Source organism: Schistocerca cancellata, chromosome 1, assembly GCF_023864275.1.
Source record: "Schistocerca cancellata isolate TAMUIC-IGC-003103 chromosome 1, iqSchCanc2.1, whole genome shotgun sequence".
NCBI classification, from domain to species: Eukaryota; Metazoa; Arthropoda; class Insecta; order Orthoptera; family Acrididae; genus Schistocerca; species Schistocerca cancellata.
The window spans coordinates 266,497,412-266,517,669 of NC_064626.1; the positions used below are offsets into that span (position 1 = coordinate 266,497,412).

The 20,258-nt window shown below is 38.1% G+C and overlaps 1 protein-coding gene across 1 annotated transcript in view; it reads right to left on the minus strand.

The window, feature by feature from the left end:
- Nucleotides 1-20,258, minus strand: part of LOC126170901 (alpha-mannosidase 2) — a 197,518-nt gene that overhangs the window by 6,332 nt on the left and 170,928 nt on the right. Inside the window, exons 17-18 of the mRNA XM_049920758.1 lie at nucleotides 18,983-19,116; nucleotides 2,848-3,000 (exon numbers count right to left, since the gene is read on the minus strand). Of these exons, the coding sequence (XP_049776715.1) occupies nucleotides 2,848-3,000; nucleotides 18,983-19,116 (287 nt within the window). The remainder of the gene's footprint in view (nucleotides 1-2,847; nucleotides 3,001-18,982; nucleotides 19,117-20,258) is intronic.

Genomic DNA, 20,258 nt, shown 5'->3' on the forward strand with positions numbered 1-20,258 from the left:
CACACACGCCGGCTGGCGTGAGGTCTGAAACAGGATACTTAATGAATGCTACAAATAAAAGTACGGAGCTTCTGTTTACTTAACTTTAATTCATTCTTGTGGTACATCGCTCTTGATAATACAAGTGAGACTCTCAGATATGGTTAATGGCGCCTTGCTAGGTCGTAGCCATGGACTTAGCTGAAGGCTAGTCTAACTGTCTCTCGGCAAATGAGAGAAAGGCTTCGTCAGTGTAGTCGCTAGCAAAGACGTCGTACAACTGAAATAAATCTAAACCAAACAAGTTCACTGCAGAAGAAGAACAAAGAACGTAAAAAGACACAAGTTTTGTTTGTCCCTTGTATGTTGCAAGAAGGCTGCACTGTCCTAACACAGGGATAAGCTGTCCTGAATAACTAGTGAGCTGAACATTTGCGGCACGCAAAGGAGGTGCGCCCAGTTGTTTGTACGTGGCGTGATTGAGCAATGAAACTGCAGCTCCGGTATCGAGCTGGAACGGTATCACTTGACCGGGAAAGTCCAAATCTACAAAAAGTTTATTGTCCTGCTGACGACAAGAGCAACTGTTTTGTGCAACTTGAACAGACACTGGTACAGAATCACTTGCGACGTGACGGGATTTCCGTCGACGTCGACGCACACTTTTTGTGGGACGAACACAGTCACAGTTAGAGAGAGTAGCACAGGGCGGAGTGGCATTAACTACATGAATGTCCATGGGCGAAGGTTCCCGAGCCTGAGTGTCCTTGATTTGATTCCGGCGCAAAGCAAAGGGCCTGGAATGGTTGGTAGTGTCCGATCTAAGCTTTTTCTGGCAAACACTTTGAACATGTCCTTTTTTATTACAGAAAAAGCAAATAGCTTGGCGTGACGGGCAATTCTCACGCGAATGTCTAGTTGCACACCGCAGGCATGATTTCAGCACTGCATTTGCTTGCTTTCGCGGGACACGTGGCTGCGCGGATGTGCGCGAAGGCTGTTTACAGTTCCGTGCAGCGCGCCCGGCGGGCCGGTTAATGCGACACACAGCTGGCGAAGTTTCAAAGGATTCCTGAGCAAAGTCAAGTGTGTCTTGCCTATCCAATATGTCTATCACTTGTTGAAGGGAGGGATTGACGAGTTTCAAAATCTGTTCCCTTATGCGAACATCAGAAACGTTCTGTGCAATTGCATCACGCACCATAGTATCTGAATAAGGGAGTCCACATTCACATTCAAAAGCACAATCCCATCCTCGTCGCCAACTGTTGTGGCGTTGCAAGACAGCCATGCCACTCGGAAGTAGCCGAAATGCACGCGTACACACACGCCGGCTGGCGTGAGGTCTGAAACAGGATACTTAATGAATGCTATAAAGAAAAGTACGTAGCTGCGTTAATACTTAACTTTAATCCATCATTGTGATACATCGCTCTTGACGATACAAATGAGACTCTTTAAATACAAGCACTGTAAGGCTAATGGCGCCTTGCTAGGTTGTAGCCATGGACTTAGCTGAAGGCTATTCTAACTATCTCTCGGCAAATGAGAGAAAGGCTTCGTCAGTGTAGTCGCTAGCAAAGTCGTCGTACAACTGGGCGAGTGCTAGTACGTCTCTCTAGACCTGCCGTGTGGTGGCGCTCGGTCTGCAATTACTGACAGTGGCGACACGCGGGTCCGACATGTACTAATGGACCGCGGCCGATTTAAAGCTGCCACCTAGCAAGTGTGGTGTCTGGCGGTGACACCACAATAGGTGTAGGAAGGATTTCAGAAAGAAATGATCTCCTTTCAGGGCTGGATCTGAGGAAGTCAAAGCTTTGACAAAGTAACATTTGGAACCATTTGAGGCCTGAATGACAAAGGGGCTGCTTCTGTATATTTGACTTGGAAGCTGATTTGGAAGGTCAGAGAAGGAAACTGTCTGGGATATATTTTATGGACAAAATCTATGTGGGGTATGCAAGAGAAGACAGCATGAAAGTTATTGGTATAGGTATCGACAGATTTTGTTTTGGAGCAGGTGTGGTTGCCTGAGATGCCTAGGCTGGAAAGGAGGAAGCAATTGATGAGGAAGGGGTGGCAGATGCTGAAGTGATGGTATTGTTGCTTATTGGTTGGTTATTATATGTTATGAGTTTCAGATGTGAGCTTGAATGAGATGCGAGGTCAAAATCAAGAAAACAACTTTGGATCTGGAAAACAGCCACAAGAATTTGAGTTTGGAAAAAACTTGAGCTGCTGCAGTAACTGCCCCAGATTTTGCCAGATGACAGTATTGAGTGGAAGTATGCAAAGTTTCAAAGGAACCATCCTGAATTATGTGATTTAGAGAAAGAATAGAAAACATGAATCTGCATGGTTGGATGGAGACTGAGGCCAAACTCCCTGAGTGCTAGAAAACAGTTGATCCAGTATGCTGCTAACAAATTTATACTCTTAGCATATGGCGTAAATTTCTTGAAAAAGTTATTTATAATAGACTATCCCAAACAACTGATGACTAACTGTCATCCTATTTTGCAACATTCACACAAAACAGCAGATGGTGTGAGCAATTTCTACAAATAATATCTTACAGTGACCAGACTTGCAGCAGATACTTTACCATGATGGAAAAGAGTGCAAGCCATATTTTTAAGAGGTTATCATAGAAGGGATGCACAGAATTACTGACCAAATTCCCTAACCACACTACCAACTGCATTATCCAAGCATATCTCAAATTATCAATTTCTGGATTGCTAGTCTCTCTCTGCAAGATTTTCTCCAGTCTCACATAAAGGAGATGATTTGTACTACATCACCAAACAAAATTACTTATCTCCTTTTCTTTCTCACACAGATTAATATAAAAAGAGAACTAACCTCAATCTGACCTTCTTTAAGGGATGCAAATCCAGCTGGCTGAGAAGATAATAATGTAAGGCGAACTTTCTTATCTTGAATATATGCCAAGCTTGGCATTGGATAGTAATTTCCTTGAAGTGGCAATCTTGGAAGTCGCTTTCTACGTATAACCTGCAAAAGCAAACATACTGTGACTACAAAATGGCTCTGAGCACTATGGGACTCAACATCTTAGGTCATAAGTCCCCTAGAACTTAGAACTACTTAAACCTAACTAACCTAAGGACATCACACACACCCATGCCCGAGGCAGGATTTGAACCTGCGACCGTAGCAGTCCCGCGGTTCCAGACTGCAGCGCCTGAACCGCTAGACCACCGCGGCTGGCACTGTGACTACATTTTCTTCACTGTGGGTACCACAGCCATAAATTTATTATATGAATGGGGCATTTTTTTTACATAATCAATTATCTTCTAAACCACAAACACAGTTAAATTTGTAAAAAAAGTGAATGGAAGGACATAACATGAATTCACTGCAGCTTTTATATGTATGGCACCTTTCTCTAGCTAAAAATTGAATAATAGCCTTAAGAGCTGGAACTCATTTTGGAAGTTTAAATACATACTGGGTAAATGGAAAAATTCATTTAACATAAGACTGACTGTACAAAGGTCTACTGAAAACTAAGTTTTTAACAGAATACTGGAATAATATATCCACTTTTGCAAGTATGTAGACATAAGGTGTAAGGAAGGCAACGTTGAAATGTTACCATATTAGGCTGCAGCAAAAGCTGATTATAGAAAAGAATGCTACAACAACAATCTTAAGTCTTTTCAGTGCATGGAGTAGAAGGGTGATGGAAAATCCGTTCACAAATTAAATGAATGAGATCATTGTGGAAGATACAGGAACTTGAAGTTTTTAGTCCAGTTTCTATTAGTAGCCTCAGATGTACAAGGGTTGACTGGAAAGTAATGCCTCCACCTTCGTAACCCTTCAACAGTTGGCAGCATTTGTATACAGCAGGTAGTGGCTTATTCTGTAGCCTCTGCTCTACAGCACCAGTTGGCACGAAGCCTTAGCATTAAACGGTTGTGTTGTTACAGTGTAAAGTATGGAACCCTGCGCAGACGATCGGTCAATGTGATTTAAGCAATGCACAGTCATTGAATTCTTGACAGCAGAAGGTGTCACCTCAAAGGAGATTCATCAGAGAATGAAAGTAGTTTATGGTGGTTGTGTTGATGTGAGTACTGTGCATCATTGGGCAAGTAAGTTTAAAGATGTTGAGGCGGGAACATGTGACCTGCATGACAAACAAAGAGTTGGATGTCTTGTGACAGCAACCACCAAGTTTCACAAGCAAAATGTTGACAGATTGATTCAGGACAATCATTGTATCACTCAGAGAGAAACTGCCTGAGAAACTGCAAGCACAACTGGCATTTCACAAGAATGTGTGGGTCATATTATTGCTTTGCTTGGCTATCGGAAGATCTGTGCATGATGGGTACCCTGGATGCTGACTCCTGAAATGAAAGCTCACAGACGTGAAATTTGCCAGGAATTCCTCTCACGTTACGAGAATGAAGGTGACGCCTTTCTCCATTCAATTGTGACAGGTGATGAAACATCAGTCTATGGAATATCAACACAAAGACTCGCCCCAGAATAAAATTCAAGCCTCAGCCCTCAGCTGGAAAAATCATGGCCACAGTGTTCTGGGACACAGATGGTGTTATCCTTGTTGATTCCTTGATCGTGGAACAACAATAAATTCGGAGTGTTACATCACAATGCTGTGAACTCTGGAACGATGGCTAACAAGGGTCTTAAAGGAAAAGGGAAATATTTTCATGCAGCATGACAATGCCAAACTGCACACTTCACATGCCACCACACAGAACTTCAGAGACTGAACCCCACCACCGTACGGCATCCTTCATACAGTCCAGATTTAGCACCATCTGACTTCCATCTGTTCCCAATAATAAAAGATGGTCTGTGGGGACATCGTTATGCTTCTGATGAAGACCTTGAGAGAACTGTGAGACTGTGGTTGTGGAAACAGAGTGACAACTTCTTCCATGACGGCTTCAGAAAACTTGTTCATCGTTGGCACAAAATTAGAGACATTACTTTTCATTCAACACTCATAATAATGGAAACCTTCTTTACTCAGTGAAATACTTGGCTGTAACATCGAGACTAACAACCTACATACTCCATGTCTTCCTTACGTCAAGTACAGCGGCAAGATATTTCCTCTAAAGAACATCCTCCCTTTACTTAAAAAAAAAAGCTATCCACTTATGTGTCAGTCTCATCCTAATCACTTATAAAAATTTATTGCAAATCTAACATTAATAAGATTGTAATAGCACATATGAAAGTAAAAGAAGAACTTGATGAAACACTTTTTAGCCTTTAACAGCTCAAACAATATCTATTTAACTACCCCCTGAAAGTAATCTCACCAACATTTTACTAATAATACTTGTAATACAGTGAAATAATAGCCACATTCTTTTGCACATTATCAACCATAATTTAAGATTAAGTCCAATGCCATAGCTACTATTTTAAAGACTACTCTCAAATGATTATACAGGATGTATATGGGGACAAGGAAAAAAAAAATCTCGGATAGTAGGTTTTCTGTAGATTTTCCCTCGGAACTGTAAAACTTATCAATTCTTTGAATCGTTTACATTTTATACTATCACGTAGAACTTCCCGGAAAAAAAAATACGGGTGAAAGAAATTTTGGAGAGACTTTTAATAAAAAAGGAGAGAAGTTTTGGAAAGACCTTTGATTTGCAGCAACATATACGCTGCATATTTTCGTATTACGAAAGTATAAATTCGAACTGCACCAAACACAGCGCATTAGTTTCTGGAGTGTTGAAACCGAGGTTGCGATGTTCTTCTGTAAGCCAGTCATATCTCAAGCCAAGAGATCTCGCCAGCCGATGACAGCAGCTATTCAGAGCATATGACACGTGTTATAATCAGCCAATAGCACGATCACTGGTTACAAAGCGTGAACACACAAGAGGAAAAGTTAACGGTTTACATTAATGTACACAGTAACGTATATCTACAAGAAAAGCTAAGCTTTCACATATAATATGGGTCTCTAAGATTAACATGCTACAACAGAAGCTAAGTTTCACATCAAATATTGATCTTTTTTTGCGTGTGTTATACGTTAAGATACATCACACAAACATGCCAGTAAATTTAAAATTATGACATACATGTCTCAGCTCGGAATTCTTGTAAGTGGGTGGTCCTCAAACTGTTCAGTTTCGAACGCTCTGTGATTTAGAAATCCATCCCACTTTCTCACACGTAACATAATTCATCTTGCGTAAAAGGAAATTTACTTTGAAAGTAACGCTTTTGTAACCACCGTTCGCAATACTATCAGGAGACTGTTAGAAATAGGTTCGATTTACCAGTTGCTAGAGAGCGCCAGAAAACAGGCATTATTGTGCGTGTGCAACTGCAGTGGTGTAGGAAGCCCACATGTTCATGTGTATAAAGCACTAAGAGAGCTTACATTACACCATAAAAGAAACAGGGCATCAGAGGATACTCCAAAGAGCATAGGAATTTCGTAAACCATACTAAAATGCATAATTCGACTTGAAGTGCAAATTGGCTTTTTCCAGATTCACTATGAAGTAGGTCCCATCTGATATTAAACTTTTCAGTGTGGTTTTTGGGATGTAAATTTTCTTGGAGTACCAGTACTCTACGAACTCGTTTTTGGTTCTTTATTGTGGCATAACGCCATACATGGCAGAAGACGATAACGTGCACTTGAAATTCAGCGAACAGTTGGAACTAGCCAATACTGTAGAATGAAAAACTTCGATTCAAATAAAATGATTGCCTCAGCAGAAAGATTAATAAAGCCAAATTTCATTAGCAAACTTGCAAAAATAACTTCATTGTTCTGCAAAGCGATTACTGCTTGACTGCTACTAACTTGGAAATAAAATAAAATCAGAAAACTGAAACTAATAATATATTTTTGCCCTCCGTAATTATGTGAATGTATTTTAATTTCTTGATAGCTCCCGGCCACAGAAATCCGTTTTATTTTTATTTGACGTGGGAGCTGTACACGAAGAGAAGCGGCGAAATCACTTAACATAAACGCAGGTCACGTGGAGACTAACCCCCTCCCCACTACAACTCGACAACTCTGTGTCAGTGCGAATCTGGCAGCTAGGGCGCATGAGAAAAAAATTTTCTCGTTCGCATCTGGCTGCTTGCTGCTACTGCCGATACGGCTAATAGCCAAATTTGAAGTAGCGGAAAGCGGGCGAAGACACTGTTTATACGCGAGTGAACTGCGCATGTGCAACAGCCCGCTGGCAACTGGTCAAACGAACCTAATGTGAACAGTTGTGACATCATGCTCATAGCAAGCAGTTTATTGTTACGAAGTCTTCGCCTTTGACCTATTTTTGCTATTTGAAAACGCTTGTGCATGCACGGTGTTTTGTTGTTGTGAATTGCAAATTTCCTTTGCCACTAAAGTTTTATTTTTTCCTCTCGTTTATATTTTATTGCTGCAGTATCATTCTCCAGTAGCAGGATACAGTAACATTCTTTCCTGGAGAATCAATTCCTAAAAGTCAAAATTACAAAAATTTAACTGAAAGCTAAAACAACGAAAAATTCCCAGGATTCTGAAAAATTCCCGGTTTTCTACCGGATGAAAAAGTTCCCAGGTTTTTCCCGGTTGACCCGGGTCGTATACACCCTGTTATACTTTATAACCCCCCTCTCAAAAAAAGAATCAAATCTGGCAAAATTATGCAAAAAATACATAATTTTTCAGTTGATAAAATATGTACAAATGGGGTTTAGAGTGACCAACTTATTCGATAACAATGTAAAAAATCTGGCCATAAATCAGTAGAACTAATGAGAATAGCAGCTGAGCTAGTTAATGACATTAAAAACTAAACATTACACATAATTACTTGTATGGAAACAAATAGAGAAGCAATGCGACAATAACAAACCAATACGTAAAAAAATTGGTAGGAGGAGGTGAAACACACTTAATCACTACTAAAAAGTAACCATGTGGAACATGCACGCACATGCAGGCCCCCCCCCCCCCCCCACCCTTCCCTCCCCACACACACATACATACGCACACTAAGATATTAACATTGCACAAACTCATATTACGTGATGTAAAACAAACAATACTGAGATCCAGGATGCAGAAATAATGTTAATTTTCTAGTAGACTTCTATTTGTGCACCTAATACAAAATGAAACCATTTTTTTCTTAATACCCATAAAGATAACAAATTAAAACTAAATCAGTAACCTGAAAAGCAGCAGGTTTATTTCTCATTAAGCAGCAACACTGTCTGAAACTGCTCATAAACTGGATCCGTGACAAGTACGACAGATGAATTGTGTTTCTGAGACTTGTATGACTGTTCATAGTGGCTGTTGTTTATTGCATGGAGTTCATGAATTAGAAATAATTGAAACTTTTAAAAATGTTGTCATGGTGGGAACAACAAACATTCATTAAGTTACAAGTAAAACATGAAAAAAGGCTGTGATAAACTCACATGGGATTGCAATTTACTTGGGATAGTGTGGCTATACTATACCGCAGCACTGCACAGTAGACAAGAACATTACAGGGATGCCGTGATACAGCCACTAAACAATTCTGCAGAATACATCTTTGTACAACAACAGATCCACAGATGATAAACGCAAATGTAGGCTACTATGCTCAAAATCTGAAACACTAATTGTATCCTGGTGTTACGAGAAACAGAACTTTTCTCCGGGAATAATGAAAACTGTTGCTGCTCTAATCATCCATACTATGAGCCATGTGTCATATGACATACAGATGTAGTATGCTACAGAGTAGGGCCAGAAGTTATTAAATATCTCTGTGATACTTTTGCTGCAGTAAACTTTCTTCAAATCATCAAAAACTGTTGTTTTAAACAGCAAATACTGCCAGCCAATTATTTCAAAACATGTTAACAGGAGTTAAAACACAGGATTACAATAATTTCATCGCAACCCATTTTTACATACACAAAGTTGTTGCTCCTTCACTAATAGCACCCCTACCACTTTTAAGTACTTCTCATTACTGTCAGCTGCATGAAAATGTTAACACATTTTCTAGTAGCTGGCTTATTATTATTATTATTATTATTATTATTATTATTGAATAATTTTTGGTGTAATGACACAAAACTGTATTTATTTTGCAAAGAAATATGAATAATGGTTCAAACCAAAACTAAACATTGTGCTGAAGTTTTTTCATGGGTCTTGGCATGTCCATAAGTGTGTGCCAGTTACTTTACCTATTAACTATGCCCATGATAAATAAAAACAGCCCTAAAGTTCATTTCAGGTGAACTGTAAGAGACACAAAAAAACATATGTTCCAACTGTATTCTGAACCCTTTCTATCATTCCATGTGCATGTTCTACTTACTGACGAAAAATTTTAAACAAGCTGCTCTCAGACATAGCATATTTGGTATCAGTCAAAATTCAAAAATAAGATAAAGGATTACAAATATGCCCCTTATTTTTACATTAAGTTATATCAGGATTCTTAAATAATTATTTATCTCCAATAAGTACCAATATAAAAGAGAGTACACATAGTGAACAACAGCCAAAATGTATGACTGTGAAAGCAGCAGACGTTTTTTAGTCACTGTTAACAGGAACTGATGAAAGCAAACAAAATGCCCTTGGTAACATGTAAGCAAAACGCCCTTGGTAACATGTAAGCAGAAATATCATTAACGTAAGTCAGTACTTAAATATAAGACAAATAAACAGCATATAATGGATGTTCACAATCATTCCAGTTGAGTTCAAGTCAGGAAATTTCAAGGCTGGAGAAGTACACTGAAGACTTTGACATGCACTTCAAGCCACTTGTATACACCCATAGTCTTGGAGCAAGAAGCATTATATTACTGAAAGATCTCTTCCTCTCCAGAGTAAAGGATCGTCAGGTGGTGATAAAACTTTATTTTTGAGTACAGATTTGTAACCAAATCTGTAAAGATTGCCTTCCACATGAGTCACTGCATTTACATCCACATCAATCCACTCCATGAACCAGTAATTTTGGCTTTATGACCATTACTCCACACTGAATTCAGTTCAAAATGTGAGAAAAGGTTGGACATAGCTGTCTTTGATGTTGTCAGTACATCATTGGACTGGAATCAAATGCCTTCAATAAAAGTAGTAGTACAGCAGTGCACTTTACAACACAAGTCTTAACCTTCCTAGAAGGTATTCAGCATATGAATAGCAGTATGAATTTTTCACTCTGCAGCAGAATGTAAACCATGTTAAACTAAATTTATGACTGAATAAAACAGTGTACGCAGCCCAAAAATAGAGGCTTTTCTGTTTTGTGAGTAATGCTCTTAGCAACATAGCCAGCCAATTGATGATCAATAACACACCCACGTCCAACAAGATTTATGAAATGGAGGAGGAAGAAAGATACACTGCAGTTTTTATGTGTAGATTACTGAATATAAGAGAAAACAATATTTTTTGCCAGAGTGTAACAACAATCAGCACAAAATACATGAATGCAAGGATATCTCCTGTCATTTACCAAAGTGTGCCATGGCTGCATAAATGGCAATGACCCTAAATATAAGACAACCGGCCCATTTTTATGAGGATCCTTGACAAAAAAATTAAACATATTCTGACTAATCAAAATTACAAACTGTTTTACTGACAAAGTATGTGTCAAAAAGTTAACATTATAACTATTCCAAACTTATGCCAACTATTGATTGCCTACATTTTGATAATACCAGGAGGAATAGAATGACACAAAAAAAAAAAATTACATTAATTTTGAGACAGTTTTCTTTTCTACCTTTTTTGCATACTAATCCTGTAGTCAATGGCATCACTATTTTTGATCATCATTGCCATTGTCGTTATAGCATAGCTGTGAAATCTGAATCTTTGTCATCATAAATATTTGGCTGTTTCTCCCTAACATGTTGCTATCACTGGGGTTGTCGATATGGGGTGACCTCAGAACACAGCAGTCATCCCCCCCCCCCCCCCTTTCCAAATACATATTGATGTGAGAATGTTATAATGGCTCTTGCTTCCAGACATATTGCCTGTCCATCGCTCCCATCGCTCTCTCACTGGCTGTATAGAACCAGCTACCACCACCCCCTCTTTCATTCCCATCATATGTCATGGCCTACAGACTGGAAATATGCTCATGTCATACCAATACCCAAAAAGGAAAGTAAGAATAATCTGTTGAATTACAGGCCCGTATCACTAACATCAATTTGCAGTAGGGTTTTGGAACATAAACTGTATTTGAACTTTATGAAGTACCTCGAAGAAAACAATTTATTGACATACAGTCAGCACGCATTCACAAAATATCGTTCTTGCAAAACACAACTAGCTCTTTATATTCATGAAGTAATGAGTGCTGTCGACAGGGGGTGTCAAATTGATTCCATATTTTTTGATTTCCAGAAGGCTTTCGACACCGTTCCTCACAGGTGTCTTCTAACCAAACTGCATGCCTATGGAATATCGCCTCAGTTGTGTGACTAGATTCGTGATTTCCTGTCAGAAAGGTCACAGTTCGTAGTAATAGACGGAAAGTCATTGAGTAAAACAGAAGTAATATCCGGCGTTCCCCAAGGAAGTGTTATAGGCCCTCTATTGTTCCTTATCTATATTAACGATATAGGAGACAATCTTAGTAGCCGTCTTAGATTGTTTGCAGATGATGCTGTCATTTACCATCTTCTAAAGTCATCAGATGACCAAAACGAATTGCAAATTATTTAGATAAGATATCTGTATGGTGGAAAAAGTTGCAATTGAACCTGAATAAAGAAAAGTGTGAAGTTATTTACATATGTACTAAAAGAAATCTGTTAAATTTCGATTATGCAATAAATCATACAAATCTGAAGGCTGTAAATTTAATTAAATACTTAGGGATTACAATTACAAATAACCTAAATTGGAGTGATCACATAGATAATGTTGTGGGGAGAGCAAACCAAAGACTGTGTTCATTGGCAGAACACTTGAAGATGCAACAGGTCAAGTAAAGACGCTGCTTACACTACACTTGTCCACCCTATTCTGGAGTATTGCTGTGCCATGTGGGATCCGCATCAGGTGGGACTGACAGATGATATCGAAAAAGTACAAAGAAGGGCGGCTCATTGTATTATCACGAAATAGGAGAGAGAGTGCCACAGACACGATATGTGAATTGGAATGGCAATCATTAAAACAAAGGCGTTTTTTTTATTGCGACGGGATCTTCTCATGAAATTTCAATTAGCAGTTTTCTCCTCCGATTGTGAAAACATTCTGCTGGCACCCACCTACATAGGGAGAAATGATCATCACGATAAAATAAGAGAAAACTGGGCTCGCACAGAAAAATTTAAGTACTCGTTTTTCCCACGCGCCATTCGAGAGTGGAACAGTAGAGAGACAGCTTGAAGGTGGTTCACTGAATCCTCTGCCAGGCACATTTTTGTGAATAGCAGAGCAATCACATAGATGTAGATTTAGATGTAGATGGCGAGTGTCAACAATCTGGCAACAAGAAACACACTGGTACCTATCTACACTTTTATCATCTGCAGAAATGAATACTGTTGCTGAATATTTGTTCAGTTTTGAAATTAGTTTGATTCCGAGTATGAATGGATTCAAGCAAACTGCAGCTTAAATGTGGTAGATGATCATAAAAAGCCACAGTTTGAGGTATACATTCCCATGATTGGAAACACAAAATTTGCTGCTTGCTCATTGCTCCCCTGCTCACAGTAACCCTAGCTCTCAGCCAAGATGGCGTCACTCTTCCACTTCCACCCCTTCCAGAGTGATGAGTTTGAGAAACTGTGAAAAACAGAATGCAACATCTTCAGGTGTGCAAGTCATATATGACAACACCGATTAATACATAAATAAAGGATCACAATTACAATTCAGTTCCATTCTCAAACTTTCGCTTGCTGCAATCTAGTGACGTCTGTTGGTACTATCACCATGACAGGTCTTGCCACATAGTTTATTTTCTTGATAAAAATTACAGTCTGTTTAATATGATTTATTTCCTTCATTACACCTTTCATTCTCAAGTAATTTTCCTTCTTGTTTCGACTGAATGTCACCATCATATTGTAAAGATAAGTACAAGTTTTTAGTCGGTATTCTAATGCATGAACATGGACCGAATTTCTCATTTGCAATCCATTTAGAAAATCCTTAGTCTCTCAAAACCAATTTAAATACTGGTCTGAGTTCTGAATCAATTGATGTTTCTAGGAGGACAACATTTCCATGTTTGAATGTTACCTTTATTTAACAAGCGGCATTAAAGTTTGTATATTGGTATCCATACATGTAACACAACATTAATTGCAAATTTGTCCAAATGCAGCAAAAGTTTGAAAGATGACAAAATTGAATGCTCTTTTCTCGGGCATTTCACAAAATTGTCAAATTTTAATCAGAGTGATAGACTGTTGTAGTGCCTAGTTCATGGTTTCTAGTGTATCGTTCGCACTAGCACCGCTCAAGTCAAATGTCACGTGATTGTTCGAGCAACGTCAATACTTCATTGAACGCCTTGGCGTATTGGGAAATCTCAAGTCACATGGAATGCAAGTATTATTTGTCAAGCCTTCCCCTTCCAAATTCTTCAAAACAAACCTGCACATGATCTCAATAGCTGAAGCTTCATCTCTAAATCTAAGACGTCTCCTATAAATGCGAGACCTACCCCTATATAGTCTATTAAACAACATGAAAATATTGACTTCAGCAGCAATAGTTCTCAATCTGTGAATATAAAATGATCTTGTATTTTTCAAATGATGAATTTGGAAAAAAAGCAACAACAAAAAAAAAAAAAAAAAACTCATATTACAATCAAATAAATGTGCTAGATAAATCGCATCGCGCTCTTATCTCTCTCTACATTCAAGCAGCAGGCAATAATGCGACACACATTCAGAAAACACAGGTAAAGTACTCAGACGTATTCATTTCTACTTATATAATAGAAAAAAGAGAGAGAACGTGGGTCAGAGCCACACAAATGTAACATTACAATAATTGTAAGTAAATCAATTTCACAGTACTAAAAAAAAATCACTCTTAAATGGTAAAATTATAGTTATTCCAATTCACGCAGTAGAAATCAGGAGCCAATGTGGACTATGGTTACATAAATTACAGCACCATAAAAATTAACAGCAAAATCTTACAGTTGTTTCCATCGTTCTTATGCAACAAAAAACAATGCTGCCAATTAAAATACTACTAAATGTAATGGGCATAAATCTTAATGTAGTATTGTGTGCGACAGATGAGTCAGCTCACTTGTTTTCACTGCATACCCTAAAGACAAACTCAATTTAAAAAAAAAAAACTTCCTTATATGCTCATAAGAAGAATAATGGCTGTTAGAGATGTTCAAAAGAAAACAGATTAACAAACAGTGCACTCTTCAAAATGGCAATAGACAGCAAACTACAATAAATCATAATAATGAGCAGGAAGAATTTTTTTCTTATAAGCACCTTAAATTATTCTTTTCTTGGGGCATCATTAAAAAGTCAAATATTCACAGTTTTCCGCAGCATACCCAGCATGCCACCTTCATTGAGACAATGAAAACGAAGCAAATCATATTATAATTCAAAGGTAATTCTCTTAGGAGCATTAAAATCTGCAGCACAAAAGGAAGCCATTAGAATAACGCTTGATATTAACTGATGAATTTTAGGTAGGTATCTAGTCAAGAAAGTGGAAACTCTGCCTGTTAACTGCGCAGGAAGATTTATGAATGGACTCAAAACTGGTTGAAAGGAAACTCTTTGCCCTTCCTGAACATGCAAGGCAGCAACACACTGATCTGCATGTGCAGGGTTTCTTGACATCATTGTACTTCTCTGGTGAATCTTGGGGCACACAGCCATATTGAACTCATTTCTCTTTTTTAGTTTTTTATTACAAAAACATTATTTTTAATCTTCAATACCAAGCACTTTATGATGTGCTATACACAAGAACATCTCCTAAATTTCTACAGGCTGTCTCCTTGTAGCACTGTATGAGGCTGAGGTCAATCATCAATCTAGGATATGTCCTCTAGCTAAAGTCATGAAGTATCTGAGCTTACTCTGCTACCTCAGACGACAGTGAGGGAGTAGGTGTACTATTTCTCATGGTAATGTTGGCATGACACAGTTCTTTACACCAATAAGATCCTGTATTTAGCTCAATGCTGCATTTCTATTCTGTGTCAACAGATTTATATGCAGAATCTAGTACTCTCTTAATGACTTGATGATATGACACTAAATTTTGTCAAGTATGCATACCTGTTCATCAGCTTTTGGTATTTCCACCTGTTGACCATAATCACATCCATATGTTTTATCTAGAACAAAGTTTCACTTTCCAGCTCATGTGCATACTCTTCATTTTACAAAAATTTATCATTTTCATCCAAAAGAACATCTAGTTCTGCACCATTATTAAAGAGTTCTTAAACTTCCAAGTGTAACAAGAAACACCTGCGAGCCTCGTTACCAGAAATTCACTGTTTCACATGTTTTTACACATACTTGAATACAAGAAGGCTGCATACAAACATGGAAACTGTTGTAGAATGAAACAACCTTCAACACTATGTCTAGCATAAACAAACTTCAAAAGACAGTGGCATCCGCATTAAACAAAGATGCTGAATAAAGAACTTCTGTGTCCCTTACACATGAACAACAGAGTTATAACAGACAACTACTCTCTTAAAATATTTATATGAAACACAGAATCTGGAAGTAAAAGAAAGATGACACATGTCCTTAGGAGTTCAGATCAAAATTTAGTGAACATATCTAGTAGCTCCACCAGTTCCAAATATGTTAAAAGAAAAATTAGAAAATTCATCTTTGCAAGCTGCCATACTGACCAATTACAGCATGACTTTTGTAGTGTGAAATAGGGTATAGGAGCTTACGGAAGCCATGACCTACAGCTTCAATGTCATTATGGGACCTTGCAAACTTTCCATACTTTATATCCAAATTGAACATTTATCTGGCACAGTAATGTAAGTCAGCTGTTGCGAATAGTGAGCTTGTGAGATCACCAAGCAATATAGTGAAACTAAAACCCCAGTACAGAATCAAACAGTGTTAGAAAAGTGGCCACAGGCCACCATCTGAGCAATATTTTGTATTCGTTGATGAAGTAATGTCGACATGCCACTTGCATACAAGCCCTGTTGATAAAGAACAGAAGATAAGACATTAACTGCACACAGGGTACAATTTAACTCAAGATTCAACATTACACACTCTCCCAGCATCTTCTGAGGTTGTGCCACACACACACACACACACACACACACACACACACACACAGAGAGAGAGAGATAGAGAGAGAGAGAGAGAGAAACCTAGTAAATGAAACAAGCAGGTGTAGTACCGATCAAGTAGATACAGTGTATAAGTGCCAATAGTACTGATATTCCAGTGAAGAGAGAACAACAGTCACTAAACACCTAAACCTGCATGAGCTCAAATAAGTGGACACGCAACCCACCAACAATATTTCATCTCCTCATAATCCACAATGAATCTTTCAGATACAGGGTGATTATAATTGAAGTTAAACATTCAAAAAATAAATAGTTACAAAATGTAGCAATAGATGGTGCTGTAAGCATCATAATTTAATAGTGGTCCACTACAAATGACATTGAATCATACAACAATGCCTAAGGTGTACGTTTGGCGTTAAACAAACTGTAACACTCAGTGTGCATCATTGTACAAGTGTGATATTGTTAGTTTCATAAGCCCATCCACCACAGTAAAGTCATATCACATCGGGTGGGCAAAATTGGTTTTGAATTGTCCTGAGACCAAAAACTGCATAAAAAGCTTCATTCACATCGGTTTTTAATTGTTCAAAGGCCAAAAACCGCATGAAAAGCATAAATCGCATCGGTTTTTAATTGTTCAGAGGTGAAAAACCGCATAAAAAGCATCAATCAAAATCAAATTGGATTATTAATTTCCATGTGACTGGCGCAAAACATGTTCAATATGCTGTCCACCGTTTTGTGCAACAAGCTGAAGTCGAGAAACAGCACATTCTATAACTGATTGAAGTGTTTCCATAATGACATTCACAATGTGTGCCTTCAATGCAGGTGAGTTTGCAATCGGAACACAGAACACAACATCTTTCAGATAACCCCACAGCCAGAAGTCACACAGATTAAGATCAGGTGGTTGGGATGGCCAGGCTGTAGAGAAATGGCAGCTGATAATGAAATGCCACTTGAGCAGCTGCTTAACTGGATTTGCGATGTGCGGAGGTGCACCGTCTCACATAAAAATGATCCCATCCACACATCCACGCTGTTGGGGAGCTGGAAAGATTTGGTTGCGCAAAACACTCTCAAAGCACTTATCAGTGGCGGTACAGGTGCCAGTACTGGAAGAACCTGTCTCTTCGAAAAAATATGGCCCTATGATAAATGATGATGTAAACCCACACCACACAGTGACCTTTTCAGGATGAAGTGTTACTGGTTGATTTGCGCGTGGATTTTTTGTTCCCCCCATTCAACAATTCTGTGTATTGATGTATCCTGTCAGATAAAAGTGGGCTTTGTCTGTCCACAAAGTCTTCCACAGCCAATCATTGTCCACTTCTGCGCGAGCAAGAAATTCTAAAGCAAAGGTCTCTCTTGCTGGCAGGTCAACGAGAAGCAACTTGTGCAAGTGGGTAATTTTGAATGGATAGCAAATAAGGATGTTTCGTAGGATTTTACGCACCGTGCTCATGGGTATGTCCAATGTTCGGGCAATTCTCTGTGCAGTACACATTTGCACACCACCACTCATGTCCTCTTGCGTTGCTGTGGCCACTGCTTCCACTGATGTTGAATCAATTTGTTTCCTTCCTCTACCAGATTGCTCACTAGAAGAACCCGTCTTTTCAAATTTTGGAACCTTTTCTCCAGACCCTCAACAGTCGTCGGACCAATGCCTTTTTTCAAACCCTTCAGTGTCCAGAACTTCTGCAGAGCGAAGTGTGCATTGTCATCATTCTTTTAAAGCAGCTTTACAAGCAGGGTGCAATCCTGCATTGAGATAGTCATGGCAAACGTCACAGACATGAAAGGAGGAAAACCCGTGTACCTGGCGTGTTTATACCAACTTCAATGGGTCGTGCACATGACAGGTGTTTTCATATAAGTATTCTGACATGCAGCACCATCTATTGATCAATTTTCACAGTATTTTTTTTCTTCTGCCATACATTTTCCCCCTTCTCCAATAATATTCCGTTGCAATTTGACATCATTCTGAACAGTGGTGTTATTTCTACAGCATTTTGAAAGTTTAACTTTAATTATAATCATCCTGTATAATTAGACATTCTGTATGCTGCATACACAATTACTGTCATAATCCATTAAAGCACAAACATCAACAATAGACTGCATATTGAATAGCAGTTGTTACTATTAATTAACATCTGAAGAAAGCATCAACAGTTTTAACAAATAGTCCACAAAACATTTTATCAAGGAGATTTCAGTACTCATTAAGTGAGTAGCATTCACACAATTATGTTACCCAACCGTACATCAAAAGAAGGTCAATTATGTTACCCAACCGTACATCAAAAGAAGGTATCTCCATTACGTAACACCTAAATATACATCAAAATACTTCCACTCTGGAATATCACAACACCCTATCACGTTTAATCCATTTTTGTTGACTAAAAATTTGTGCAAAAATTAACAGAAAATAATATCTTTTCTAGACAAATATTTTTGGACACATCTTAATTCCTTTTATAACACTTCCTATAAAATAACAGACAATGGGAGTTAATTGTCATCAATATTTTTCAACGTCAACAGCCACAAATATCTGTAAACGTAGTACAATACATTTATTTCAATTTGTAAATTTCTATCAAGTGATTAACGTTTATATGCAAGATTTAATGGTTATCATACATGTACCATACCTGTAAACCATTTAGATCAGTGAAGAATTCATCACCATTTTGTATACCACTCGAGAACCGCATAACTAGTTCATAATTAGCTTGGTCCGTAATATCAACCAAGTTGTGGATTTCAATTCCAAATGAATCAGCTCCTAAACATTTGAAATTTAAATATGAGTAAACCGAATCACAGATTATAACAAATGTCTACGAGCGGAGTAATCAAAATAGTGTATGCCATCCATAGCTTTCTAATATTAATTTCTGTTAAGTCTAAACTACTACATGAAACTATTTCTATGAGCGAAAAGTTTTTATTTTCATTAATTTTAGTTTTCATAAGTTTGATATTCTTCTTCACCTAGAAGTATCTTTACCTTCTAGGGACTTTTAAAAATGTTTTCGCCAAGAGAAACAGAGTTACAGAAACCAAAAAAAATAAGAATACATAATTTGCAGATACCTGAGAGAAAGAAAAGTCACTCCAGAAACAGAGGGATTAGCCAGGAGGGAATGTAGAAAAATGAATAAATTCAAAACAATCTACAGGGTGAAAATGGAAAAAAGGGAGAAAAAAAGGAACATAAATGATAGACAAGTTAACAAGTATTCGCTGCTTGTTGCTTTAGATTATTTTTCTATCTGTTGTGACTCGCAATCCAGAATTTGGAGCAACATTTCTTAGCTTGCAAAACACACACACACACACACACACACACACACACACACACACACACACACACATATTTTAACCTTGCATCCTATTTCTGATACTTAACTTGCTCAACAGAGATAATTATTTAAAAGTTTCCTGGAGATAGAAATCAAGCTGCCTTTTAAATTTTTATCTGTCATCGTACACATCAGTTGCTCTTTTGTCACCGTCCGTAACTTGCCTCAAATGTTGCTAGTAGTAGCAGCAGCTTTATTCATCCGTAGATTTCTTTTTACAAGAATATAGGACATGTCAAAGTAGTCACAAGTTTAGACCAATTTAAAATAAGCTAATTCGTATACACATATGTTTACAGGCTTCTAGTTAGAGACAATCATTAGATTTACTCCTGGTATACAATACTTTTTCACTTAGAGGAAGCCTTCTTGGTTACCCAGGCCTGCCAACCCAAAGTTTGGTACAGATTTATTGACGACATCTTCATGATCTGGACTCACAGTGAAGAAGAACTCCAGAATTTCCTCTCCAACCTCAACTCCTTTGGTTCCATCGGATTCACCTGGTCCTACTCCAAATCCCATGCCACATTCCTCAATGTTGACTCCATCTGTCCAATGG